Source organism: Poecilia latipinna, unplaced genomic scaffold (genome assembly GCF_001443285.1).
Source record: "Poecilia latipinna isolate Pla-1442-1.1 unplaced genomic scaffold, P_latipinna-1.0 Scaffold2622, whole genome shotgun sequence".
Lineage (NCBI taxonomy): Eukaryota > Metazoa > Chordata > Actinopteri > Cyprinodontiformes > Poeciliidae > Poecilia > Poecilia latipinna.
In genome coordinates, this window is record NW_015115238.1 from 18,195 (window position 1) to 45,143 (window position 26,949).

At 38.9% G+C, this 26,949-nt stretch overlaps 3 protein-coding genes across 4 annotated transcripts in view; 1 reads left to right on the forward strand and 2 right to left on the reverse strand.

The window, feature by feature from the left end:
- Positions 1-6,094, reverse strand: part of e2f1 (E2F transcription factor 1) — a 17,366-nt gene extending 11,272 nt beyond the window's left edge. Inside the window, exons 1-3 of the mRNA XM_015020634.1 lie at positions 5,849-6,094; positions 4,685-4,967; positions 4,325-4,424 (exon numbers count right to left, since the gene is read on the reverse strand). Of these exons, the coding sequence (XP_014876120.1) occupies positions 4,325-4,424; positions 4,685-4,936 (352 nt within the window). The 5' untranslated portion in view covers positions 4,937-4,967; positions 5,849-6,094. The remainder of the gene's footprint in view (positions 1-4,324; positions 4,425-4,684; positions 4,968-5,848) is intronic.
- A 349-nt stretch (positions 6,095-6,443) lies between these two features.
- Positions 6,444-19,028, forward strand: znf341 (zinc finger protein 341). Of its 2 annotated transcripts, none has more exons than XM_015020630.1 (16): positions 6,444-6,528; positions 7,428-7,538; positions 8,598-8,788; positions 9,744-9,893; positions 9,965-10,288; positions 10,388-10,559; positions 12,636-12,729; positions 12,817-12,907; positions 13,335-13,494; positions 13,569-13,801; positions 15,670-15,878; positions 16,091-16,187; positions 16,655-16,787; positions 16,914-17,025; positions 17,154-17,224; positions 18,353-19,028. In XM_015020630.1, exons 1-16 carry the CDS (start codon positions 6,498-6,500, stop codon positions 18,889-18,891), a joined length of 2,718 nt encoding a protein of 905 aa, XP_014876116.1. In that variant the 5' UTR covers positions 6,444-6,497; the 3' UTR covers positions 18,892-19,028. The 2 variants fall into 2 exon arrangements, with proteins under 2 accessions (XP_014876116.1, XP_014876117.1); XM_015020631.1 differs by having other exon boundaries at positions 12,639-12,729.
- Positions 19,029-19,900: 872 nt separating this feature from the next.
- The window catches only part of LOC106938541 (E3 ubiquitin-protein ligase Itchy-like), a 33,672-nt gene continuing 26,623 nt past the window's right edge, over positions 19,901-26,949 (reverse strand). Inside the window, exons 12-17 of the mRNA XM_015020632.1 lie at positions 25,968-26,108; positions 25,772-25,892; positions 25,578-25,682; positions 24,821-24,917; positions 21,442-21,514; positions 19,901-21,326 (exon numbers count right to left, since the gene is read on the reverse strand). Coding sequence (XP_014876118.1) covers positions 21,227-21,326; positions 21,442-21,514; positions 24,821-24,917; positions 25,578-25,682; positions 25,772-25,892; positions 25,968-26,108 — 637 coding nt within the window. The 3' untranslated portion in view covers positions 19,901-21,226. The remainder of the gene's footprint in view (positions 21,327-21,441; positions 21,515-24,820; positions 24,918-25,577; positions 25,683-25,771; positions 25,893-25,967; positions 26,109-26,949) is intronic.

Genomic DNA, 26,949 nt, shown 5'->3' on the forward strand with positions numbered 1-26,949 from the left:
CCTTCTTGCAAAAAGTAAAAAAAAAAAAAAAAAAAAAAGGAGTGATGTCAAATTTTAGCTGTTGTCAGATTTCTCTTTTGTCTTTGGCTAAAGACCACAAATGGCTAAAGACTGACAAGATAGGCTGACGTGTTTGTTTTGATTGTATTTACCCAGAATTCCCTGTACTATACTCAACCTCCTGCTTTTGGAGTTGCCTAAAAAAGAGCAGAGGAGTTAAAGCAGATATCTGAAGGAGCACTGCTCAGCCCATCATCCAAGAATGGAAACATTATCGCACAACTGGAAAAATAAAACAACAACAAAAAAAAAAGCTAAAACTGATCAGGGGACAAAACAAGCGACAGACTGGCGACCTGTCCAGGGTGTACCCCGCCTCTTGCCCGGAACGTTAGCTGGAGATAGGCACCAGCAACCCTCCCGACCCCACTGAGGGACAAGGGTGTACAGAAAATGGATGGATGGACGGGACAAAACAAGTGGAAGATGTCTGGATATTCTTCTCCAGCAGAGACAGGAAGTTAAATGCAGGCGGCTGGGACAAAGTGAAACAAGATAAAACAACAAGAGCTTCTTTCTACGTCGTCCTTTGGGTTTCACTGAAACAGGTTCCTCTTTGGCTGCGTTGTGCAGGAACAATGTCACTTCACTGCAGCTTTAACACAAAGTCAGACAATCTGATCAGCACAACCGTTTTCCCCTTCTGACATGGTGCTGGAGTAAAGGTCAGGATGGTACTGACTGATGGTACTGGCCTTACAGGCCAACAGTGCGCACTGAGGAAACAGAGGAAGAGCGCCTCATTACTTCTGACTGAGGGATTGTAGACTCATCCTGTTTGGCATGAAGGAAATGGCCGATTAGAAATAAACAAATGACCTTAAAACCACAAATAGTTGAACTGAAAAAGCCCTACTGGTAAGTCGGAGAAGTAGGAGCCATTGCTGAAAGACGCCCAAAGAGCCATCAACAATATCTGTGTATTCTGCTAGTATACACAGCTATTTTACTAATGTTTTTTTTGCTGTTAGTATTCTAATGTCAAAAAAAAAATAAATTCACAATTGTGATGTTTTCTTTACATAAGAAATACAATTTAAAAATCACATAGAAGTTTGTTCATGTGGTAAGCCATTAAAAACATACTGCACTATCATCCTCCAACTTCAACTAATGTGTTATTTAGTTAAGTGGACAATATGATTACGACACAGATTGAAAAGTAATAATTAAGCTTTTACAAAATCTAAAAAAAAAAAAAAAGTATTTAGAATCAATTTTTCTGACTTGTCTAAAAGATTTACAGGTTTACAACATTACAGATTTATGATTTGAAGATGTCGGACTCATAAACCATGCCTAAATATTTAATCTCCTCCACAGTCTTGAGTTTTAGATTTTTAACATGAAAAATTGGGAAACTGCTTTGGTTGTACTTAAGTTGTAAAATACATTGCAACGTCTCATCTGTGCTAATTTTGAGATATGATGATTGAAGCCAAAGTTGTCTTTTTTTTGCAATAACCTAGAAGCAGCTTGTTCCAGGTGATTTGCTGTGTATAAATGAATGAGTCGACTATATACGCAACAATATCAACAGAAAACACCAAGAGGTGTTTAATCTACAAACTGAAAAACTGTAGCTACTGTTTTATTTGCAGGTAAGGCTGCCCTCTTGATTCAGGCTGTCTCAGTTTAGGTTATATTTGAGTGATCTTTCTCTAATCTAATCTTCTGATCATACTGGGCTTGGATTGTTCTCTCTGTTTAATTCTGTGTGTTACTCATTTAGTCCATTTATGGGTATTTTTTCCTTTCATGAGTGTCAAATTTCATATAAAAACATGTTTATTATCCATTATAACCCAACAATTACCAAAGTACTGAAAATGTTTGAACCATTTCTTTAAATCTCATTTCCTAATTATCTTAATTTTGCTGTTTTTGTTTTCCGTCATGTAGGTCTGGGCTTTGGCTTGACCATTCTATCATGTAAATAAGTTTTAATCTGACTGGCTACAGAATTACTTCACATTACTTCACACTGTACACAGTCAGTCACATAAAATATGTGTGAATTTTATGAATTCTGTTGGCTTCAGTCTGTCTGTACAACTTGTGGCTTGAAATTGCCACTCGGGGACATATAAAGTTATTTCAACAGAATTGACGTCCCTGTTTTCTGTCCTTCATCGACTCTGACCACCTTCCTGTTTCCACGGTAGAAAAGCACATGGTGGAGCCACCACAGTGATTCACCATGTGTGCAATAATCTTTCATCACCATGCAATAACATTAAAATATGTTCCAATTATATGTTTGCCATCTTCCCTACCCGTCTTGTGGCAAATTACACAAAGGATTTCTTTGGACTTTCTTGAAAAAATATCTTGTGTCTTCTTTACTGCCCATTTATAACAGTCAAATTTGTGGATAGCTTCACTAAACTGCATTCCTGTCGACAGATTCTCACACCCAAACAGCAGTCATGTCCTGACAGGGTTGCCTTACTCCATATTTCCATGATAGGATGACAGATTGAACAGGGGTTCAGTGGATTTGTGTTTTTATTAGGCCTGTCGCAATAAGAAATAAATCAATAAATCAATGAATCACAGGATAAATTAAACCGAGTTCAATAATTTCCATTTGCATGATTTATTGTTTTTCTCTTTTCTTTCTTTCTACCAAAAACTGGATCATAAAAGTCTTCAGTCTGGTACTTTGGTCTCAACTGGTAATAATAATAATAATAAATTTAATTTATAATGCACTTTTCATTAATAAAAATCTCAAAGTGCGACATGGTTAATCTAAAACCATAAAATCAACAATCAAAAACAATTAAAAAAAGACTGTCAAATAAAAGTGGAGAAGGCTTGTCTAAAGAGGAAAGTTTTCAAGCCAGTTTTAAAATCGGACAATGATTGCGGGGCTCTCAAATAGTCCGGGAGAGAGTTCCAAAGACGAGGAGCAGCCACAGCAAATGCTCGATCACCCATAGTCCTTAGTCTTGATCGAGGAAGGTGGAGAAGATTGCTGGATTGGGATCGTAGGGGTCTAGAAGTTGAATGTGAAGTAAGGAGGTCCTTCAGGTAATCCGGTGAGGTTCCATGTAGACAGTGATGGGTGATAAGTGCAATTTTATACTGAATCCTATAAGTTACAGGAAGCCAGTGAAGCTCGTAAAGAGTTGGTGTGATGTGATCAAATTTACGAGCTCTCACTAGGATCCTGGCAGCACTGTTTTGAATGTACTGAAGCCTCTGAAGGTGTTTTTGGTGGACTCCGATGAACAGGGAGTTACAGTAGTCCTTTTTTGAAGGACAAATTTGTTTACAGAAACTTTATAATCCATTTTACGTATTGTTTCTGTTTTATTTATTTAAGATATTTAAAATTTCTTCCAGTTCCAGTGTTAAATGTTTGTTAGAATTTAAAGTTTATTGATCTCTGAGAGGGCAAGCTTACATTATTATGCCATTACTGTTATATTACTAGAAAATTATCTCATAACAACAATATTACCATTTATCACAAAAAGTGATGAGAAAATGCATCACCCAGCAAAAGTTTATCATTTAAGCCTATTTCTTGTTTTGGTGATGCTATTTGTTCTCTAACAAACCTCTGAGGCCTTCACAGAACAGCCGAATTTATACTTTCAGTATTTCATTAGCACAGTCTGAAGTTGTACTAAAGCATTTTCTTACTCTGCTCTGATCTAATACAAAAAGAGAAAACTTTTTTTTTAATTTGCGCTTGTTTTTATTTAACTGAGACATAGTTCTTAACTACTTGCATTGTGTTTGTAATTTTGTTTATTTTCATAAAAACATTTCTCTCTTGTAAATGAGATCTAGCGTCTCAATGAACAAAGCTCAAATAAATTGCACACAGGCAGGCATAACTTACTACTTAGAAAGCAAATGCTTGTGTTGTGTTTTTTGAGTAAAGGGAGGTCAACACAATTTTATTCCCCATATCATATTTTTATGTCAATTATATAAAACCTTGATACAACGTGTCATAGTTTATGAATAGAAGTTTGAGGGTGAGGGGAATGGAAACTTGCATGTCACTGGATGTGATCTGAATGCAGAGAAAAGCTGCCGTTAGTACCTTTAACTACTGAACCTGGCAGAAAACAATGGAGGACGTTTTAAATAAAGCATCAGCTGCTCTTAAAACAATGACAAAGGTTGACGTATACGTGTGTGTGTGTGTGTGTGTGTGTGTGTGTGTGTGTGTGTTGGAAGCACTCGCATATATGAATGCCTCCCGCTGTGAGGTTTTTTTTTTCTTTTTTTTAAATGAATCTACCTCTAGGAGGAGCAGGTGTGGAGGGCGGGACTTGGCCTGTGGCTGGTCGTGTGGTACTGACATACTGATGATCGCTGTCCAGGTCCAACTTCCTCTTTACCTAACCACAAACAGGTGGAGGAGAGAACATGTTACAATGGAGGTTTATTATGTCGTATTAGATGATGTAGAGGTGATGTATCATGGAAGAATGCAGATGTGCAAAACAAGATGCTTTCAAGCAACAGATGCTGAGGTTTTGGAAGAGCTCTGCTGCACTGCAGAACATCTGAAAGCCCTTGTTTAACCACTTCCCTTGTTGCTCTTTCACTCTCTCTCACACTGCCCTCCCCTCATCTCCCCATCCCTCATTCTTCTCACCGGAGGCCTCCCCAGAACAGGCCGCCTCTTGTCCTGGACCCCTACGTCGGTGGGGCCCTGTGGCGTGGCGAAGAGCAGGATCTCCCCTGTGCTGGTCGGGGCGACGGCCGGGTGGAGCCCCTCGTTGCTGGGGCTGGTGATGATGACTATCTGATGCTCCTCGCCCAGGTCTATGCTCCCAGAGTTCAGCAGCGTCTCAAAATCTGCCAGCAGATCCTCCGACGTCTGCCCTGTTATCAGAGTTTCTGACATGGTGGCCCTCACTGGACACTGTGATGCCGTGCTGTGAAAGAGGATCAACACCTACTGGCATTTGCAGTGCCCTGTGAATGTTGTGGTGCAAAATGGGCAATCTTTTCAGGGGTGTGTGTTGTTAAAAGGAGTTAGAGCATTTCTTCAAAAGCAAAGCTCCTTTCTTCTTTAAAATGTTGATCTAGTCACTTAAATCTAAATTAGAAATACTGATTTGATTAATCAAATGTAGATCAGAGGTGAAACTGATAAACAGGATGTTCTGCCAAACAGGAAAATTGGCAACTGAGAATCGCTGCTTAAACGCATAATGCGCACCACGCCTACAGACTCAAAGGCAAAAATGTTATTAAAAAGATTTTTAAAATGTTATGGTGGAGGTAATGAACGCTGCTTATGAATGAGCTGGCTCAGGAGCTAGCGGATCTTTTGTTTTCGAGCCTCCTGTCAGCAGAGTTCGGCCGCGGCCTGGCCACTGTGATGCCCTGCTAACAAGCTAACTTATAGCTCAACAACAAAGACTCACACAAGTTCACTAAATGAACCGGGCAGCAGTTAAGCTAGCTATTAACCACCTTGCAGTGACATTATTTTATTTTATCTTGAAATCAGAGCTCAGTTATTTAGCTAAAGAAACTTTAGTGCAGCCTACAGAAGTTAGCTTATCAGCATAAAATATCTACAGACCAAAACGCATCGCCACGCGCCGAAGTAATCTCTGTCTGTATATTTGTGAAACTAGGCGTCTGTCTCGATGAAAGTACAAGATTTAAGTTGCGTATAGATGTATAGGGTGAGTTAGCATGTTAGCTTTAGCCGCATATCTTCATTCCCCTCGTTTTGTTGGGGCACGCAGGAGGTAGTCCGATAAAACATGCAAAAATAACGCGAAATGATAGAGCCACAATCTACGTTCATTCATCAAACCGGCAGGCTGAGGTCCTCGGGTCGCTCACCACTGGGCGCGGCCAATCTGTAAAAGTGTCCTCGCGACCCAGCTTTCGACCGTTTTTGTTGTTATTGTCCCAGCTGATCGACATCCAAACAAGCTGTTGGTCGGTTTTCGCGCGAAATCTTTTTTGCCGCGAAACCTGCACGTGGATAGAAAGACCAAACCCCATTGGTCGAAGAGGTGCGTTTTCGGCGTTGCGAGGCTGGTGGGCTCTGATTGGTGCGAATAGCTGCCTGTCATGTGCACGAGCACAGATTCTTCGATTGGAAGGTGCGTTCGTGTACAGTGGAGAAAATCACTGTGAGCCAACATTTATTAAATAAAATGGCTAAATAAACGAAATTTCAGTTAAGACTGAGCTTAAAAATGCAGCATCTTTCATTATTTTCAAGTTATTTTTATACAGACACTTAATACATATTTATTATTAGCTATTACACTTTGTAACTTAAGTAAAACATACCCCCAATAGCTTAGCTATACTTGGATTTTCCGTGAAGCCTTCATGTTTAAAATGCTTTTCTCACGTTTTCTTGACTTCTTGTGTATTTACACCAAGCAGCAGGCATTGCCAGTGGAGCGCCTATTACAGAAAAGGAGAGCTTCAAGATGGCGCAGGCAATATTTGAGGTGCTCGAAGGTAGTAATATTCTTTTTATTGTTGCATAACCATAAACATAGTCGCGCATTTGAGGATATTTTTGATAAATATATTTTGTGGTCTTTATGGAAATCAGAAAAACATGTCTGAATCTCAGTTAGACGTTTATCATTGTAGAGAACAGAAAAACTCTGAAAGTGTAAATGTAAACAACCAAGCAGATATGAAATATTTTCCCGTTTTAATTCCACCTATTTTCTATCAGACATCCTATTGTGGGTGCGCAGTGTGAGGCGATATTCGTTTCTCTCGCTGTCCTTTTAAATTGCAACACGCTGTCACAAGTCTACTAAGTTGCTTCAAGCTTGGATTTTAGGCCTGATGTGTTTAGGATTTCATATTAACATTGAACCCATGTACAACTTGTAATCAGAGTACAAAACCTAAGTGGTTGGCGACGTAAACACATAGAAAGCTGAACATTTTGCAGAAATGATGTTTTCTTTGCACAACTAAATCATTCTTTACTCTAGAATCTGTTCACATTTTTTCCACATCATAACCAAAAACCTTGATATATTTTGTAGTGATTTTATGTGATGGACAAAGTAGTACCTACTACCTTTAACTAGTACTACAAAGTAGTACTAGTTAAAGGTAACTGAAGTGTTATGGAAAATGATACACTGTTTTTTTTATTCTTAAAAAAAAAATAATAATAATAATAATAAAAAACTCTGAAAAATGTGGTGTACATTTGTATTCTGACCACCTTATTCAGATACCCCTAAATAAAATGTGGTGCAACCAACTGCTTTCAGAATTGCCTGATTAGTAAGTAGAGTGTCTACTGCTCTACATGTCAGAACGCACTTCACATCTTATGAAAACAACTGCTTTTGTCACAGTGACCTCATCTCCATCTCTATCTTCCTCAGGCATGGACAACCAGACTGTGCTGGCAGTTCAGTCACTGCTGGATGGTCAAGGCGGAGTTCCTGACCCAAACAACCAAAATGTCTCTGCGACGCCGGCCATCCAGCCCATGGGTATGTGAGATCACTAACAGGGTTCCTGCACAGGGTTCCTGCACCTGGAATAATATGGAAAAATTACAATTTAATATGGGGAACAAATACACACAAACTTTATAAACTTTATGTCTTATTGCATTTTTTTCTAAGCCAGAAAAAAAATCTAAATTTCTTCTTATGTGAGTTCTTGCATTATTTGGATGATGACCTTAATTTTTAGTTTAACACAGAAAACTTGATTTTTGATCAGGAAATTTTAAAATGTAAACACAAAAAGGCAATTTCACAGCTTTGTGGCCTCTAAATCTTTTTATTTGTATGTTCTGGATTGAATTCGAAGCTGGACTAGGTTTAATTTGGATAGTTTTAATTTGGATTTTGTATTGATTATACAAAATCCTGTCCACATTTACCATGGTTTCTAAATTCTAACTGATCGAAGGTTATGCAGATGTAAAAAAAAAAAAAAAACAGAAGAGTGAAACTGGAAGGGAGGTTGACCACTGTGTGTAAAAAAGATAATTAAACTTAAAATTGTAAAAAAAGTTTTGCAAAAAATGTCCCCTAACTCTGCAAGTTATGTTCTTTAAATTTAAAAAAGACAGTTTGGGGAAAAATATATTGATAATGGCATAGTAATGCAATTTGGCCATCTTAAAGACTAATAAACTTTAATTTTGTAAATAACACTCCATACAGGAAGACATTTTAAATATCCAAAATAAAGCACAACAAAGAAAATCAATAAATAAAATACAGATAAAAATAACTCAACAGAAACCATAAATAAACTAAATTGTGAAGTGTCTGTAAAGAAATTAGCCTTTCAGAAAATATAAATCATCAGAATGGGTGATTAATTGATTAACTGCTTGTTGCAGTTAATAAATGTGCCCTGATCTAATGGGACATTTACCACAAATGTCCCATTAGATCAGTAGACCACATGCAGGAATTCACTGCTTGAAGTGATGAACCGGCTTGTATGAAATATTCTGTTTGCTCTCGTTTCCATCTGCAGGATTTTTTTCCTACTAATATTAACCGGACTGGTTGTTTTTAATCATCCTGCAGACGACGAAGACGTGTTCCTGTGTGGCAAGTGTAAAAAACAGTTCAACTCTCTGCCTGCCTTCATGACGCACAAGAGGGAGCAGTGCCAGTCTGGCACCCCCTCCCTGTCCACCGTGTCCCTGGCCTCCACCAACGCCTATGCGCCGGTCCCGTCAGTCGGCTCTGTACCCCAAACTGCCATCAACAGACAGGTGGGGACAGAGCGGTGGAAACTGATTGGTGTGTAGAGTTGCTGATGGTTTATGCATGTTGTACTGTAACTGGAACGATGTGTTTGGGTCAGTTGTGATCAATATTGAACTTTGTGGCATCAGACATTCCAGGTGAGTTCGACTTAATATAAAGAACAAGTATGTGGAAAAAGGATCTGTGAGGCTGTGGGCCCGTTTCCTTTTTGTTAAGGAATATCAGTGAAAACTAAGAGTTTGCAGAGCATATGAACGCCTCAAATCTGATTGTTTACTCACTTTGCTTGCAGCAATCCCTTCTCCTGAGCAAGTATATGGCGACAGTGGAGGGGAACAATTCCCTTGTTATTGTTGTTTTTAAAATAAAGATACTTGGAAAAAACTAGATATTATTATTTCTTTATTAAAACATATATTAGCTCCAAATTTGGATTCTTTCAGACTGATTTATTAATAGATTTGAAACCGATTAATATTTGATGCGGCTGATACATTAGTGCTATAATCAGGCCCATTGGTTTTTAAAGTAGTGCCCCTGGAAAACTGGCAGATATAAAAAAATGTCAAGTTAAAAAGTTGAGTCGAATACATTGTTAATCAGAAAATGTTAATATTTCTTTAATATGAAAATCTAATCTGTTTTTCAATCATAACTGCAAAATATAAGATAAAATAATTTATTGTAATGTTATTTGCCATGTTCATTGGCTGCCAGTCAAATATATAAAGTTAGCGTGGAATCAGAAGGTCTGAGGTAGCATTTATGGTAAACAAAGGTAATAATTATTGAACAGAGAATAAAAGTGGGAAGGAAACCCAGAAGTTTTAAAGTTGGACTCAACTTTTTTTTTGTAGCTAATGGTATTTGGATAAGCTAATTATCTGCAACAAAATGCTAAAAATCTTCTAAAGACTATCTGTAGTTGTTTAAATTCCTTCTATCCTGCTCGGCCATCAGGTATCCACCTATATAACAGTCCCTCCGTCTCCTCTGACTCACACTCTGGTGCAAGGCAACGTGCTGGTCAGCGATGACGTCCTCATGTCGGCCATCTCCGCCTTCACCTCCATCGACCAGCCCATGGCCGCCATGCAGACGCCCATACAGGTACATCCTGGAGCGGCCGCTGCTTTGCTCCGACTGAAACACATTCTTCAGATGTTTTGCTGTTATTGCAGAGCAACCTGAGCATGCACACAGCAGGGGTATCATATCTTCAGCATCATCACCACCACCACCATCATCATCAGCAGCAGCAGCATCAGCAGCAGGCTTCCAACCCTCTGCCCTCCAGCCAGGCACTGCCCCCAGCCCTGCCAGCTGGGCAACCCACCCAGCAGCCCCTCTCCTCTCAGGTGCCAGTGAGCCACAGCAACTCGGTGGTGCAGGTGTACAGCACGATGCCCCACATGGCAGGCCCTGCTGCTGCTGCAGCGGCTGCTGGTGCTGGCTGTGCAGCAGAGATCCATACGTTAGGCCTGCCAGCTTTCCACCCTGTTCAGGTGAGTTCCTACACCTGCAGTCCTCAATATCTCATACACCGTCCAGCTCCAGTTCCCGTGTTTATTTACTTGTTTCCTTCTCACTGGGTGCCTGGCTAGTGCGTGGAGGGCCAGTCGTTCAGCAGTACTCCCGTCTACAGCCCTGGGAAACAGGGCAGCAAAGCAAAGAGCTGCAGCCACATGGGCAGCATGGCAGAGCTGAGCGACTTCGAAAAGGTCATCATACCCAAACAGCCCCGGAGCAGCAAGAAGACAATGGATGGAGCAGCAGGTGATGGCTTACTAAAGTATTCCTTAGACGCCGGATTTTATCATGTTTTGTCACTTAACAACTACTTTATGTATGCAAAGATGGGCAGAGTAGCCAAAATGTAGACTCAAGTAAGAGTATCACTACTTCAGCATATTTTTACTCAATTAAAAGTAAAAAGTAACAATCCAAGAAATGTACTCAAGTGATAAAAGTATTTTTGAAAAGTTTACTCAAGTACAGAACATCAATTACTTCATATTTAAGAATTATATCAGAAGATGCACCAAAATATAAAATTATGTGGAAATGTTGGTATTTTAAGAACCAAACTGAAAAGAATTTATATAAATAACATAATTACAAAATAACAAGATCAGGCAAAATAAACTGTTTTCCAGATCAATATAACTTCAGTCACTTCAGTCACAACTTCAGGTGTGTGTGTGGGGTGAATGTTTATTTAAAAGGAGTTTGTTCTTAATTTTTGTGACGTTCCTTACAGTGGGTAGAGAATCCAGACATTTTACCCAATTAAGAGCATAGATAAGAAAATTAATCAAGAGTATTAAGTACAGAGTAATACTCTTAGATGTATTTTTACTCCTGGATGTAAATTGTTTCCAAACATTTCAATAAGTTACTCAAGTAAATGTAACCGAGTAAACATAACTATCCCATCTGTGAACGTATATTACTATTACATTATACTGCGATTTTACTATAAAAAACAATAAAAATATTGACATCAGACTTAGTGGTTTTCCAACCACCTGAGTGTTTTAAAGACATGTAATAATGAAATCAGTCACTCATATTCACACACATTCACACACACATTCATACGTCGATGATGGAAAGCTCCTGGTCTGTAGCCACAGCTGCAGTAATGTTAGTGTTTAGCCGTGAAGTGAAGGAAATGATGCCTGGTTTTCTAGAGTTTTTGCAAATCATTGATTTATTTGTTTTCAGCTGATATTTGTTTTCCCTCTTTTTAACACTTTTTTGATGCCAAAGGGAAATTAAACCTTCACATCAACTCTGGTCAGCTTTCTGTTCAGGATCAGACCAGAGGTGTCGACTTCACATGTTAGGTTATAAAACATTCAAGGATTTGTAGTGTTAGTGGGGCCAGCTCTGGCAGACAGCTAGAGGTACAGGTTGGGACAAATATAATTGTGCTGCGGGCCAAATTCAGGTTGCAGGGCCATAGTTTGATACCCACGTCTTAAACCCTCTAAAATGCTCTGTAACATGACAGTGGCTCAAAATATACCAGTAAATCCACCAATGAAAGGAAACATGGACGGCTGCAAGAAGATATTCAGCCAAAAGTGTAAGACTAGATTAGTCTTACACCATCACAAATTTATATTTATCTAATTATAAATTGTCCCAGAAATTATTGTGATAAATTATATTTTTGTTTTCAGATCATTTTTAAGTAACATATTGATAATGGCATTATAATGGAAGTTTGCCCTCTCGAAGACTAATGAACTGGAAGACATTTTAATTATCCAATTAAATCACAACAACCAAAAACCCCCGCAAATAACCAAAATAACAAGAAGAAAATAGAATATGATGTCTCTGTTAGCAAAATGACGCTTCAAAAAATATTAATCAGACTGGAAATGATCAAGCTATTAATTTATTAAGCAAATCATTGATTTATTACTTATTGAGATAAATTATTGTGACAGGTTTAGAAAAGGCAAAAGTTAAGTCACCCTAACTTCTGCCTTTTTCCACAGATAAAATAAAATACATGAACATTTTGTAAAAAGGAACTGAATACTAAATATTCAGTTCCAATATGTGTGCAAGTTACAGATAAACCTCAAGTATTACTGGAATTTAACCATTCAAGGTATTGATGCAAAGCAGAAGTACCAATCAGGTTGAAAAAGTCTGGACTATGATGCTGATTATGATATATACGTATATATATTTATTTTCCATATTAGATTCAAACATTTTATTGTTAATTATTTATTTTGTCTTTATTGGAGCCTTGCAACAAAATTTTGCTCAAAATGAAGATTTTAAATGACAATAAAGTCTATAATTCTAGTTCTAAGTTTCTCTCCTCAGCTGATCACCTGAAGGGAAAAGGTCCAAAGCTGAAGTGTAATTTCTGCAATAAGTTCTTCTCCAAAAACTTTGACCTCCAGCAACACATCAGAAGGTGAGCAGCATAACGTGGACTTTGCCCACCGACTGACTCCAGTGTAGATGGAAGAGGATCACCACTTGGTCTGTTTTCTTCCTGCAGCCACACAGGAGAGAAACCGTTCCAGTGCATTGTCTGTGGGCGGGCCTTCGCTCAGAAGTCCAACGTGAAGAAACACATGCAGACTCACAAGGTGGACTGTCTGTTTTTGTTTTTCTAGAGGTGAATTTTAAGATGGCTGAAGTAAATAAGTAAATGTGCAGAAAAAACTCCCCCGATTCTACAGGGAATCACAGTTTCTTCATCCTGGAATTCAGTCCAAAATGATCAAATTGATTTGAGTCTGCTTAATGTTTTGTGAAATTGTTTTTTATCCATTTTTTAAAAATATTTTTGTATTTAAAGCCAGGCAGTTAAGGTCGTAATAGAATTTAAATAAATGTTGTATTTCTTTCCTCTTGTCAGTCACATAATTTGAACTCTTGACCGTTTGAAAAGTAAAACTGGTTTCTGAATTAAATATCATATCTGAACCCTAAAAACTGGGATCAACTCAAATCACAAAACACAGAGATTCACATCTGAATGAACAAGCGCCCCCTGCTGTCCTGACTGTCCAGGTGTGGCCGATGAGCGTGGCGAACACTGTGACCCGGCTGCCCATCACAGTGAAGGTGGTTCCCGTTTCATTCATTGAGGAAGAACGGATGGCGGAGCGGCAGAAACAAGGCGACATGGACCGAGACCAGACTCAAGCAGAACCAGAGCCGGCCCAAACGGGTGAGCTTCATTTTGGACAACAAAACTAACTCCAGATACACAGCCTGTATAGTGACCTCACTTCCTGTTTACAGAGGAACCAGGGGAGGAGGCAGCGATGGAGGCTGAACCCGGTCTGACCGCCAGCCAACGGGGAGACGCCCAGGACGGTCACGCTCACTTCATGTCTGACCAGAACCAGCAGGGCGGCGCTCAAACCAAGCAGATCGTTGTGATAGACAGCTCCTACCAGTGCCAGTTTTGCACCTGCAAGTTCAAGACCTACTTCCAGCTCAAGTCTCACCTGACCCAGCACAAAGGCGAGCAGGTGAGGCAGGAGAAAAGAATTTATTATTTTTTTTTTTTTTGTCCCTCGCCAAATTATATAAACCTTTTGAAAATATCATAAATAAGGCTACAAACCTTTGTGAACTGTAGATCCGCATTACCTGTGTAGAGTCTAATACATCTGGGGATTTTTACAGCAAATGATCAGGGGCCTCATGCATAATGTGTGCGTGTGCACAAAAAATGTGCGGCGCCATATTTTACTCGCAAGCCGGCATGTATAAAAATTTACTTTGCGTCAAAGTGTACGTAAATATACATTGGTGTGAAAATTTACGGCAGCCATGCAAACTTTTTCTGTGAACAATATCAAACTACAAAGCGTCAAAACTCACCTAAAGACACTGAAACCTGACTACATTTAGTGTTTTTTAGACCAAGAAGCATCAAACATATTTTTTATTGCTTAAAAGTAAACGATGAAACTGAACCGTATTTATCCCAAGACAATAAAGTAACATGAACACAAAATAAAAATAAAAGGATGTGAAAACCTCACTCGAATGTAAATAGTACTTTTCCTATTCCTGTTTGTAGTACTTTTCCTCAGCTTTTGTCAAGATCTTTACTTTCAGCAAGTAAAGATGTAATGCGTCGGTCTGTGCGCCGAAGCGCATGGAATGCATCCATGGGGTAATTTCATTCTCACTAAAAAAAAAACATGGTTGGATCAGCAGATTTACTCCAAACAGGTTTGATTATTTTTAAGGTGATTAAGGTGTGTAGACAATCACGTATGTAAGTAGCTGTGCAAAATTGTGTAGCGTAATTGTGGAGCGTTTTGGCTCTGATGGAGAACATCGCTAATGGAAGGATTTAGAGCAGGGGTGTCCAAAGTGGGTCTTGTAGGGCCGGCATCCTGCATGTTTTAGTTTTCTCCCTGGTTTAAATACCTGCATCAAATGATGGCTCATTAGAAGGCCTAAGAGGAACACTGACTTGTTGAGGAGGTTGTTACTACCACTAGGGAGAGAACTAAAACATGCAGGAAGCCGGCCCTCCAGAACCAACTTTGGACACCCCTGATTTAGAGGGAGCAATTGATCAGAGATATTATTTATTAAATCCTGGCTGATTGCCCAATTGTTCAAACGGGCATTTTCACCATCTTTTTATTTATTTTGGATTTTATTTTTTTCTTTCAAATGTATAATTTTTATTTTTGTGAGGTGGCCTTATGTGTCCTGAAAACACCTTTTAAATAAAATATATAATTATTATAAATACTCATACTGCTACAAACAAGGACGTCACCATGGTTTCTGCTTCACATGGTGGCAGACTTCCGGGTATTTATACTAATTTACACATGCATTTATGGGTGGTGACATTGGAGACCAGCAGCTGCATTCTACTTCCCGTAAATTAGGATTTCTAAAGGAAAGGTGCACGGCTTTATGCATCCCATTTTGTTTGTGCACCGCACTTTTCTAAATTTCTCCGTACGCCAAGTTTTAGTGTGAAAACTTCATTCTTTTATGCATGAGGCCCCTGGTCACTAAGGTCTGACCTGCAGCTTGTAGCCAAGAGTCTGACATTTCCATGGTTACCAAATATGTCTATATCTATGCTGAGGGAGATGCAGTAAAGAGGGAACAAAGTTAAAATCCACCTCTTGTTCAGAGGTTTGGGCCTTAAGCAGGCAGAGAGAATTGTTTTGTTTTTCTATTCTAAGCAGCTGAAGCCTGAAGAAATCTCATTCAAGACCACATTAAAAAGTCTAGAAACTGAGTTAAAAGTGAAGAAATTTTGTTTGTATTTTAATCTTTTGTACAAGTTCCAGTACACATAAGTAATAGAGATTGAGCAGATTGGGACTAAAGTTGCGTCAGTTGTGTTTCCTTACAGGTGTACAAGTGTGTGTTGAAGAGCTGCTCCCAGACCTTCCAGAAGCTGGACCACTTCCTGGAACACATCCGGACGCACCAGGAGCAGCTGACGTACCGCTGCCACCTCTGTAGCAAGGTCTTCCCCTCCCTGTTTGAGCTGGGAGTCCACCAGTACTCCCACTGCTTCTGCCCACAGCAGAACACGCGCAAGGAGACGAGCGTGTTCAGGTCAGGACCGCCACTTCTCCTGCAGGATGTTCCTTCTGACACATCAGCTTCAGTAAACATGTAGAAGAAATCTATGTATATCTAGTTTTCTACTTTATTTAAAAAATCCCCTCCAACTTTATTCTTTAGTCTAAATACAACAGAAAACCCCCAAAGCATTTCCTTTACATGCAGTGTTTAGTTTTCACCAGAGTGCCTTTGTGTCACTGCAGGTGTGTGAAATGTCAGAGCAGGTATTCAACCCAGGAAGCTCTGGAGCAACACCTGCTGACCGCCTCTCACAGCTTCCCTTGCCCTCACTGTCAGAAGGTACACCTCTTACCATCATGCTGCACATATGAGGCTCAGAGTGATTCAAATTAAATTAATTTCTACAACCTAAAACGGCAAAAGCTCATAAATAATGTCAGTTTGGAAGTCATGCTTTCTGTTCTCTGATGTGTGCATGTCCTCATGAAAAGAAAAGAAGCGCTTCAGATGTTCTCTAATCTGCTCATAAAACATACATAAATGACAGAATTACAGTCATTTAGATGATAGTATACAGGTCAGCTGTAGAAAAAACTGACTTTTCAATAGTTGCTCATGTTTGGGCAAGAGAGAAAATCAGGAACAGCAAAGTTTTTTAAACACCATTTCATTTTGAGTCTCGAGTTCCTTATTATGTCACTAGGTGCTGCTATAGTGATTATAGCTACTCTTGATCATTTACAGCTAAAAGTCTCTCACTTTTAGGTGAGCTCTGATCTGTTCGCCATCTCTCTGTACATCATCAGGTCTTCCCATGTGAGAGATACTTGCGGCGCCACCTGCCCACTCATGGCGTTGGAGGAAGATTTAAGTGTCAGATCTGCAAAAAGGCCTTCAAGACTGAGCACTACCTCAAGCTGCACACTCGCATTCACTCAGGTCTGAAATTTAACAAAGGTTTTTTTCCAACTCAGATCTAAAATGTGCGATTTCAGTTCGCAGTGTTAAGTCAGGGAACTTGTGAACCTTGAATCCAACAAAAGATGAGTTTTATTTCGTTTCCAGGTGAGAAACCGTACAAGTGTTCGCTCTGTGAGGCGACGTTCAACAGAAAGGACAAAGTGAAGAGACACATGCTGATCCACGAACCTTTTAAGAAATACAAGTGTCCTTTCAGGTGAGGCTCCAGAAGGAGGACAAGTGAAAAAGTTCCCCAACTCCTTCCCCTGACCCGATCTATGTACTCAAATACTTTTATTTTTTCCACACATTTTTGCATCTACTCTTCCTTATTTCCTTTCTCAGGACACATGTGGGCTGCACCAAAGAATTCAACAGACCAGACAAACTGAAAGCCCACATCCTGTCACATTCTGGTGAGAAAATAACGATCCATCTGTTGTCTGAAGATCTTCGTAGTTTACATACACAAGCTTCTGGCACAATTCTGACCACTCTTACCACATTGCCCTCACTGTCAGAAGAGTCCATTTATCGCAGGGGTGTCAAACTCCAGTCCTCAAGGGCAGGTGTCCTGCAACTTTTAGATGTGCCTCTGCCGCACCACACCTGAATAGAATAATTAGGTCATTAGCAGGACTCTGGAGAACTTATCTACACAAGGAGGTAATTAAGCCATTTCATTCCAGTGTTTTGTACCTGTGGCACATCTGAAAACTGCAGGACACAGGCCCTTGAGGACTGGAGTTTGACACCTGCGATTTATCAGAAACTAATTGCTTTCCAGACGTTGCTTTAGTCTTTGTGGTCAAAGAGCTCATCTTTGTCTCATCTGGGGTTAAAAATTCAATTGAGTTCAAAGTGTTGAGTCCATACATTTTGTAATGATCAAGTATGAAGCTTGTTGACTGTGTGGCTGTGGTGGAACTTGATACATGACATCAATGGTGGGAACTAATTAGAAAATTAGCTACAGTAACCCTAAAGCACTGAAGCTCAACATCAGCATGGTATTTAGAGGAAGCTAAGTGCGCTAAGCTTTTTCAAAATTAGCAAAAATGCTAAATGGAAAATTTAGCTTCGCAAATTTTTCATTTGCGGAGCGGAAGTGTGTCCACCACTGCATGACATAAAACCAAATATTAGTGCAGATGCAAATACTTCTTTGACTTTACCATCTCAAATTTAAGATGCTTTAAGACCATTATGAATGGAATTTACTTGGCTGGATGAAGTTTGGTGATGAAATTGGCACGTTCTAAAATTAAATCAATATCCATAATGACCATATTAAAGCCCAACTTTTAAAAAATGAATTTAATACATTTTAAGGGCTTAATTTTAGATGGATGAATTTAAGGCTTAAGAGTCTTTGTAGATGTGCAGACACCCTGAGAAAATTGGCATTGAATTCAAACCTGTGCTCTTTATTCTTGGTGTTAAAGTTGACAAAAGTTGAGATTGTGTAAATTTTTCACATCTTAACATATTCTAGCATTTCTTTGGTATTTGTTCTTTTTGTAACCAGCTCTCCTCTCTGCCAGGTATCAAACCCTACAAGTGTCTGTTCTGTCAGAAGGCGTTCAGCCGCAGGGCTCACATGCTGGAGCATCAGCAGTCCCACACAGACAACTACAGGTTCAGGTGCTCCATATGCAACAAGGGATTCACCAGGCAGAGCTACTACAGAGACCACAAATGTCCCACAGCAGGAGACATGACAGGAGCAGAGGTGGGGACAGAGGAGGATGAGGAGGCCAATGAGGCTGCAGGAGCATCGGCGGTTCAGGAGCAGGAAGGAGAGCGCAACGGGAAGAGAAGCAGATTCACGAGGATTTCCGAACGCTCACAGACTGATGGAGAGGAGGCAGAGGAAGATAACAGCTCCGATGGAGACCAGGAGACAGCAGAAACTCAACCAGGGGACGAAGAGGGGACGGATAGAGGCCGCCTTGCTGCCATGGCTACCACCAAGGGAGGGGCTGAGAAAGGGACAGAGGAACATGGCGACATGGAAACCAGTGGCAAGCTGCAGACACAGACCAATGCCCACAACAGTTCACAGAGGCAGCCATGTTTGTAGTCCAAACCTGCCTCTTTGTTTAAACCGTTTCCTGTACTGGAAAATGACATTTGTTTTATATTAAAACGGTTACATTGATCAGATGTTATTTCTCCCAGTTTTGTACAGAATATAATTAAAATTAACCCATGCCAGTATTTCAGCCTTAAGGTGTTTTTTTATCTGCAGGCAGTAACATTTACTTTCACCAGAACACCACAAATGGGATGTTTTGAGTTCATTTATTAATGTGACAATTCCTATGTTACACATCTTTCATGTACATATAAGCAGTTAGAGAGGAAAAAAAAATAGAGCATTGCCTTATACTTCTTTAAAATCTTAAGAAACTTTGTTATGAACACCATTTACAGCTTCTCGTCCTGTAAAGGAGTGACCAGCTAGATTAACCAGGATTCTGGAAAATATTTAAAAAACAAACATGAGCATCTTTATTTTTATTTCCATATCTGCTCGTTTACAACGTTCCAGGGTTTCTATTGTGAAAAATTCAAAAAATGCTTTCAGGAGGTGGCATATTGAGCACAACTTGACCTTTGATCCTCATACATTCATACAGTTCTCTTAACTAAAATTACCAATAAATCTTCCTACTGCAGTTTCTCCTGGACATTTGATCAATTTATTTATTCCAATGGAGGAATGAATCAGTCTGATCAGAGAGAATAAGAGTGTTTATTTTACCACATGACCAACTGTTTCTGCTGGCTGGGAGCCTGAAGGGAGAAAAGACTAAAAACTGATAATTCATCTTGAATCCAAAGTTCAGAGTTTCCTCTGCTGGTTCAGTGTGTGACTACGCAGTTTAAACAGTCTTCACAACACAAGGTTTCATTTTATTACATAATCGTCCTCAGGAAAGGTTTTTGGTGATTAAAAAAAAAGCCACAACTTTCTGGAGTGCTGGAGTTTCAGCACTCCAGATTTATTGGCACCCAGGACAAAAAATATGTAAAAAGCCTCAAAAGAAATTCAGCTTTCATTGTAGTAAAATATTCTTCAAAAAGAATCTGGAAAATTCACCTTTAATCTTTGTACATGGATTCAGTTTATATCTCTTGTTCAAATATTATTTTGTGGTAATTTTTTCGTTTATAAAAATTACCACAATTGGTTTCCTTAAACGTTTTAAAATGCTGTAACACAAGCATTTTTAAATTTACACTTTACTTTTAAATGTAATCTCTAAACACATTTCTCTAAATGTTATTGAAAAAATTATTTTAAAAGCTGCTTCACACATCTTCACTAGGAGTGCCCATTAATGCAGAGTAATGATAAAATATATTATTTTTCACAAGTTCAGACAGAACAAGCTACAAATGACAGGTGTAAAGAGAGGCGGGATTTAAATTTCCTCAGTTATTGCTGACTTTTGAAAACCTTTGTATCCCTTCTTTTTTGAGGTCTGTTGTGAAAGATGTCAAAATAAGGCAAGAAAACACTTGTTCATGTTTCAAATGCTACATGTTTAAAAGAGACAACCGGGTTGCAATGAAAATGCCTCATAGGATTAAATTTTATTTGGTTTGATGTAGTATTAGCGTTCTTCTGGTCTTCTGTGGATTTTTAAGTAACTGGTTTAATTAAGACTACTTCTGTACATTAAAAGACCAAAAAAAACTCATTAAAGCTGTTAACATTAAGATTCTTCCAGAAAACTCTAATCCATATTATTATCCTGTTATTACAGATCACAGTGTGCAGACTCCGACCCTATAAAACTAGGGCCAGTTAAATGGTTTTTATAACATTTGCCACCACCATTAAAAAAAAAATAATGGCGGTTACAACACTGTTCACAATCATTCATCGATTCACAGACTCGAAACATGACATAATCCAGAGAGCGCAAAACGAAAGCAAAGAATCCCAAATCTCTGAAGCACCAAGATTGTCTGTTATTGAAGCTTTTGAAAGTCATTAATGTTAACTTAAGAGAGGAAGATTCATTTAAATCATTAGTTCAGACTCATTAGAAAGCAACTCATTTTGGGGGAACTTAGCCGAGTTGAAAACTTAAAGCCACACCCTCTACGTCTCAGATCATGCCCTTGCGCTCATGAGTTTCTCTCGTTGACATGACGACTGTGTTTGGAAGGCAGCCTTTGGATTTTGGTTTTGAAAGAATACGAAATTCTGCTCCGGCTCATGAAGCCATGAGAGGTTTGCTGTAAGAGGACTTCCCCGATTCAGAATACTGCACATGCTGGCAGCCATCTCACCAGCTGGTGCATGCAGACGAGTGTCGCCTCTTCCAAACACCTGCTGCTTCTGCAGGCTGGCGCTCCCCGATTTAAACATTGATGGGGTTTTCCCACTTCATCTCCCTCTTTCACTCCTGTCCAAATCCTTCCGTCTCCTCAATGGCGAACATCAGCTTCTCCTTGAGTTGTTCATAGCTCTTATAGGGTGGCAAGTCCAATCTGTTGAAGCTACAGCACAAAAATAAACAGTTGAACAAATATTTTCTCAACATCATATAATCACCTGAAGCATCCCAGAAGGAGAACAGTTGTGTGGCTGATGTTGAGTTTTTTTGAGACTCACCATGTGTGACTTCTGGGCAGCCAGTTTTCCTTTCCCACCTTCTCAATGCAGAACTTCTGTGGCCCGTTGCTCCCTGAAAGGAGGGGAACTCGTCACTTTGAATCATTTTGTCCCAATGTCTGTCTTTTTTTTTTTTTTCCCCCAATTTAATGGCACATAGGTTTAACCATTTGGTTGAGGAGTGAGTATTTATCATATTGTTATCATTTATCATAATAAACATGATAAATCTCAACGATGTTTACAAAAATATATATACATAAATCCTTATTTTACCATTTTCTCCACTGTTTAAAGACTCATCAATGGAAAACATGATTAAATGCTTTTACTGTGAGCAGTGTGTGCCTGACGTCCTAAAGAAGTGTATTATAAAGGGGTTTTTCAGGAGCAGTATTTGTGTTCGTGGGGCTGCAACAGCTGTGACACAGTCATAAGTAATAAATGGTTCTTATTGTCACGTTTGTCATTACAATACCACAAAATATTTTGATAAAAATTTGAGGCCATCCCCAATTTGGTTAATTTAATTATAGCATTAAATCATTAAAGTGTAATTTAATTCAACTGTGAAGACATATTTTAAGACATACATTTGGGCATACAAACATTTAATATTCATTTGAATAATCCTGAGAAACTCAAACAATATAAATAAACAACAAAAACTGAAGTAAATAACCTTTTAAAAATGTCTGTACAATGTAAAAGAAATCCTATCTCTGGTTAGAAATTATGTCACCCAACATTTAATTTAATTCAAAACAGCTAAAATTTCACACAGCTGGATTACATTAGGAGTGCATGATGAGAGCGTTGATGATCAGGGCCTGATCATCAATTCTTGAAGCACCTTGAAAATGACAATATTTATCCTGCTGACCCAAAATGGTAATTTTTTTTTTCACTTTCACTTAAACCTTTAACAACTACAGACCAATCCAGATATGTAAAGCTTTTCATATTTTTTAAATCTTTTTTGTTTTTATTTCCTAAAAAAAAAAAACAACAATGTGCAGGATGTTCCAAAAAGTGGAATATTTTTGATGTGGGTGTTTCAGCCAAGACTAGGTTGAAAATTAATAACATGGATGCATTATTTTTGGAGCAATGGGAGAGACACTCTTTACAATCGGAATAAATTGTTTTTCTCCACAAAACAACAGTAAAGAAAACCCCAAAATGTGTTTGATTCTTTCAGAAATAAAACTGTAGGATATGGTGAACAAGTAGAGGAAATAGAAAACAATTGTGTGAAATGGCAAAGAGGGGAAAAAATTAATTATACTGGAAATAAACCATGTACTTTAATATTATTCTTAAAACTAATTATTTTACAGTGCAGTGAAGAAGGACATAAAATATCCAAGCAGGTATTTAACTGTTACAGCTCGTAGTAAAGCAAATAAAAAGGTTTAGAAGAAAACTGTAAAGAATATGACAATCCTGTGTGTTTTAAAGAGAGCTGATTCCAATGAAGGACCAGGACCAGGACAAAGACCAGGAGTAGAGCCAATTTTAACTGGTTCTATAAAAGAAATGGTTTGGCTTTCCATGGCCAGAGATCTTGTTTTGTGCAGAGTCATTATGTCAACATTTCAGGAAACAAGAGACGGGCAGCTCAAGTTATTTCAGAGCCATGGTTTTAGACATGTTAAAACTGACAGACTGTCCCCTTATTCAGATAGAATATATACATGTCCTCAAAAAATTAGCATATTGTGATAAAGTTCATTATTTTCCATAATGTAATGATAAAAATTAAACTGTCATATATTTTAGATTCATTGCACACCAAGTGAAATATTTCAGGTCTTTTATTGTTTTAATACTGATGATTTTGGCATACACTCATGAAAACCCAAAATTGCCATCTCAAAAAATTAGCATATCATGAAAAGGTTCTCTGAACGAGCAATTAACTTAATCATCTGAACCAACAAAGTAACTCAAACACCTGCAAAAGATTCCTGAGGCTTTTAAAAACTCCCAGCCTGGTTCATTACTCAAAACCGCCATCATGGGTCAGACTGCTGACCTGACTGCTGTCCAGAAGGCCATCATTGACACCCTCAAGCAAGAGAGTAAGACACAGAAAGAAATTTCTGAATGAACAGGCTGTTCCCAGAGTACTGTATCAAGGCACCTCAGTGGGAAGGAAAAAGTGTGGCAGAAAACGCTGCACAACGAGAAGAGGTGACCGGACCCTGAGGAAGATTGTGGAGAAGGGCCGATTCCAGACCTTGGGGGACCTGTGGAAGCAGTGGACTGAGTCTGCAGTAGAAACATCCAGAGCCACAGTGCACAGGCGTGTGCAGGAAAAGGGCTACAGGTTCTGGATTCCCCAAGTCAAGCTACTTTTGAACCAGAAACAGCGGCAGAAGCGCCTGACCTGGGCTACAGAGAAGCAGCACTGGACTGTTGCTCAGTGGTCCAAAGTACTTTTTTCGAATGAAAGCAAATTATGCATGTCATTCGGAAATCAAGGTGCCCGAGTCTGGAGGAAGACTGGGGAGAAGGAAATGTCAAAATGCCAGAAGTCCAGTGTCAAGTACCCACAGTCAGTGATGGTCTGGGGTGCCAGGTCAGCTGCTGGTCCACTGCGTTTTATTAAGGGCAGGGTCAAAGCAGCTAGCCATCAGGAGATTTTGGAGCACTTCATGCGTCCATCTGCTGAAAAGCTTTATGGAGATGAAGATGTCATTTTTCAGCACGACCTGGCACCTGCTCACAGTGCCAAAACCACTGGTAAACGGTTTACTGACCATGGTATTACTGTGCTCAATTGGCCTGCCAACTCTCCTGACCTGAACCCCATAGAGAATCTGTGGGATATTGTGAAGAGAAAGTTGAGAGATGCAAGACCCAACACTCTGGATGAGCTTAAGGCCGCTATCGAAGCATCCTGGGCCTCCATAACACCTCAGCAGTGCCACAGGCTGATTGCCTCCATGCCACGCCGCATTGAAGCAGTCATTTCTGCAAAAGGATTCCCGACCAAGTATTGAGTGCATAACTGAACATAATTATTTGAAGGTTGACATTTTTGGTATTAAAACACTTTTATTTTATTGGTCGGATGAAATATGCTAATTTTTTGAGATAGGAATTTTGGGTTTTCATGAGCTGTATGCCAAAATCATCAGTATTAAAACAATAAAAGACCTGAAATATTTCAGTTGGTGTGCAATTAATCTAAAATATATGACAGTTTAATTTTTATCATTACATTATGGAAAATAATTAACTTTAACGCAATATGCTAATTTTTGAGAAGGACCTATATATATATATATATATATATATATATATATATATATATATATAATATATATATATATATATATAAGTGAAATATTTTAATGAGAGGATTAATTACCCATAAGGTTGGCGAAACCTCCCACAGGCAGACGACAAGTGCCGGTGACAAACTGCAGCAGCCGCATCCGCTTCTCGTTGTCCATCTCCTTCATCAACTGCAGACAGAAATATTGATATTAAAAGTTCAAGAAAATATCTACAGCAATAGCAAATTAAAACAGATTACCTAAACAAGAGTTTACTGATTAAATTACTCAAATAAGTGATGAAAACAATTTTACTATGGCTGAACTTAATGAAAAACATTTTACAGAAAATCACTGTAAAATTAACTTGTGATGCTTTAAAGACAAGCAAAAAGTACAACTTTGTCTTATTGATAAGTCAGAACAGTGAATGCATCGTATGTCAGTGCTACCAGGTCACGATAACAGTCTTCAGTTTGAAAGTAGAGTTGAAAACAAAAAACCTTCAATGTTTGCTATTTTCAGGGTTGATGAGATGAAAGCTAGAGGAAGCAGAAACATGTACATGAAGTTGTATGTGAAGTATCACTTTTTTTTCCTCACATTTTCACATCTAATTTAAACTTTTATCCATCATAAAACATCCACCACTGCCGCCCCCTCCAAGCCATCCTGATTCTCTTTCATAGCTGGAAAAAACGATTTTAAGGAGTAGTGCATTTTTCCGACAGTTTGTCACAAAACTCCAGGACCGTGAACCACACTAGCATCAATTTTGTTTTAACTGTCTCCGTTTTAAATTAGCAAAACCATTTAGTGAAAACCGATATCCAGCCGTTTCCCACTGACCTGCCAGAACCAGACGACCTGTTTGCTGGTCCGAGTGTAGTGTCTGTAGATGGTGTTGTTCTGCCAGTCCCCCAGATCCAGTTCCTGCATGCCACACAGCATGACCTGTGCAAGGATAAGAACTCATCCTAAAGCCTGCGCCTCGTGTTTTCTGAATCACTCATTATGTAAACAAGTTTATGCTTCAGCTTCACCTCGAGCTCTTTAGCATCAAAATACTGCAGGTACTGCTGAGGGAGGACCTCATTGAAGCCCTCAAAGAATGCTTGCGTCTGTTCTTCCACTCCTCTGGACAGCCGCCACTCTGCTACCAACCTGCAGGGGGCAACAGAAAGATAAACACAATGCAACTCAACACACAGAGCCTAAGAGAGGAAAAGAAAAACCCACTTGATGTACTCCTCCTTGTTTTCCTCGGTAACTTGGATGTCTCCCCCGCCTTCTTTAAGCTCATGGGTGGATATTTCTCCAAGCATTTCCTTATCAACTGAAAAGAACATTTCCAATCCACACTCCTCGATGTTATTGTCCCTGAAATGAGACAAAAACAAACATGTTTGGTCACAGTGGTATCACTGCTAGCTTTTCCACTCCACTGCTATCAGACGCTTTACAATGTGACAAACCAGATAAGTTTCTAAGACAAATTGTCAAAACAAGGGAATCTGGTTGTGTAGACCAGGGGTGTCCAAACTTTTTGCAAAGGGGGCCAGATTTGGTGTGTTAAAAATGTAGGGCGGCCGACCTTGGCGGACGTTCTTTACATAGAACAGCAATATATTTAAACAAATTTCAGCAAGCCATTCTGTGTTTTACGTTTGCTTTTTTTATTTTAATTTCAGCGATCTTAAGCATGTATTTTGGTTCATTTGAAACATGCATATCATATGCAATTGAATATTCACTTAACTTCACTTTTTTAACACCAACTTTTTTCTAACGATATTTACAGAATTTTTAAATAAAATAACAGAAAAAGGAGCAAGTAATAGTCATTTGAAATATGACATATTAGTAAATGTTGATCAGATTTTTAAAAGTTTATTATTCTGGAGTGAAAACTGAAAACTTGTCTGAATTTATGACTTATTTTGATATTAAAAAACAAAAAAAAATATTCAGAGACTTATTGTAAATGACAAATGACTTGTCTGCATTAATGTGATACTGAGATCTGGACTGCAGCACATAGGACAGGTCTGGCTCAAAGGCAGCGGTACTGATGCGCAAGATGTCTCGTAATGAGAGTCCGTTATTTAAGTTCACAACTGAGAATGTCTTCTCACACAAATACGTCGAGAAGGGTTGCAACCCGTCCCGTATTTGACTGTTAAATGTGGCGTAATGTATTGAACCGAAACGGTACGCGATT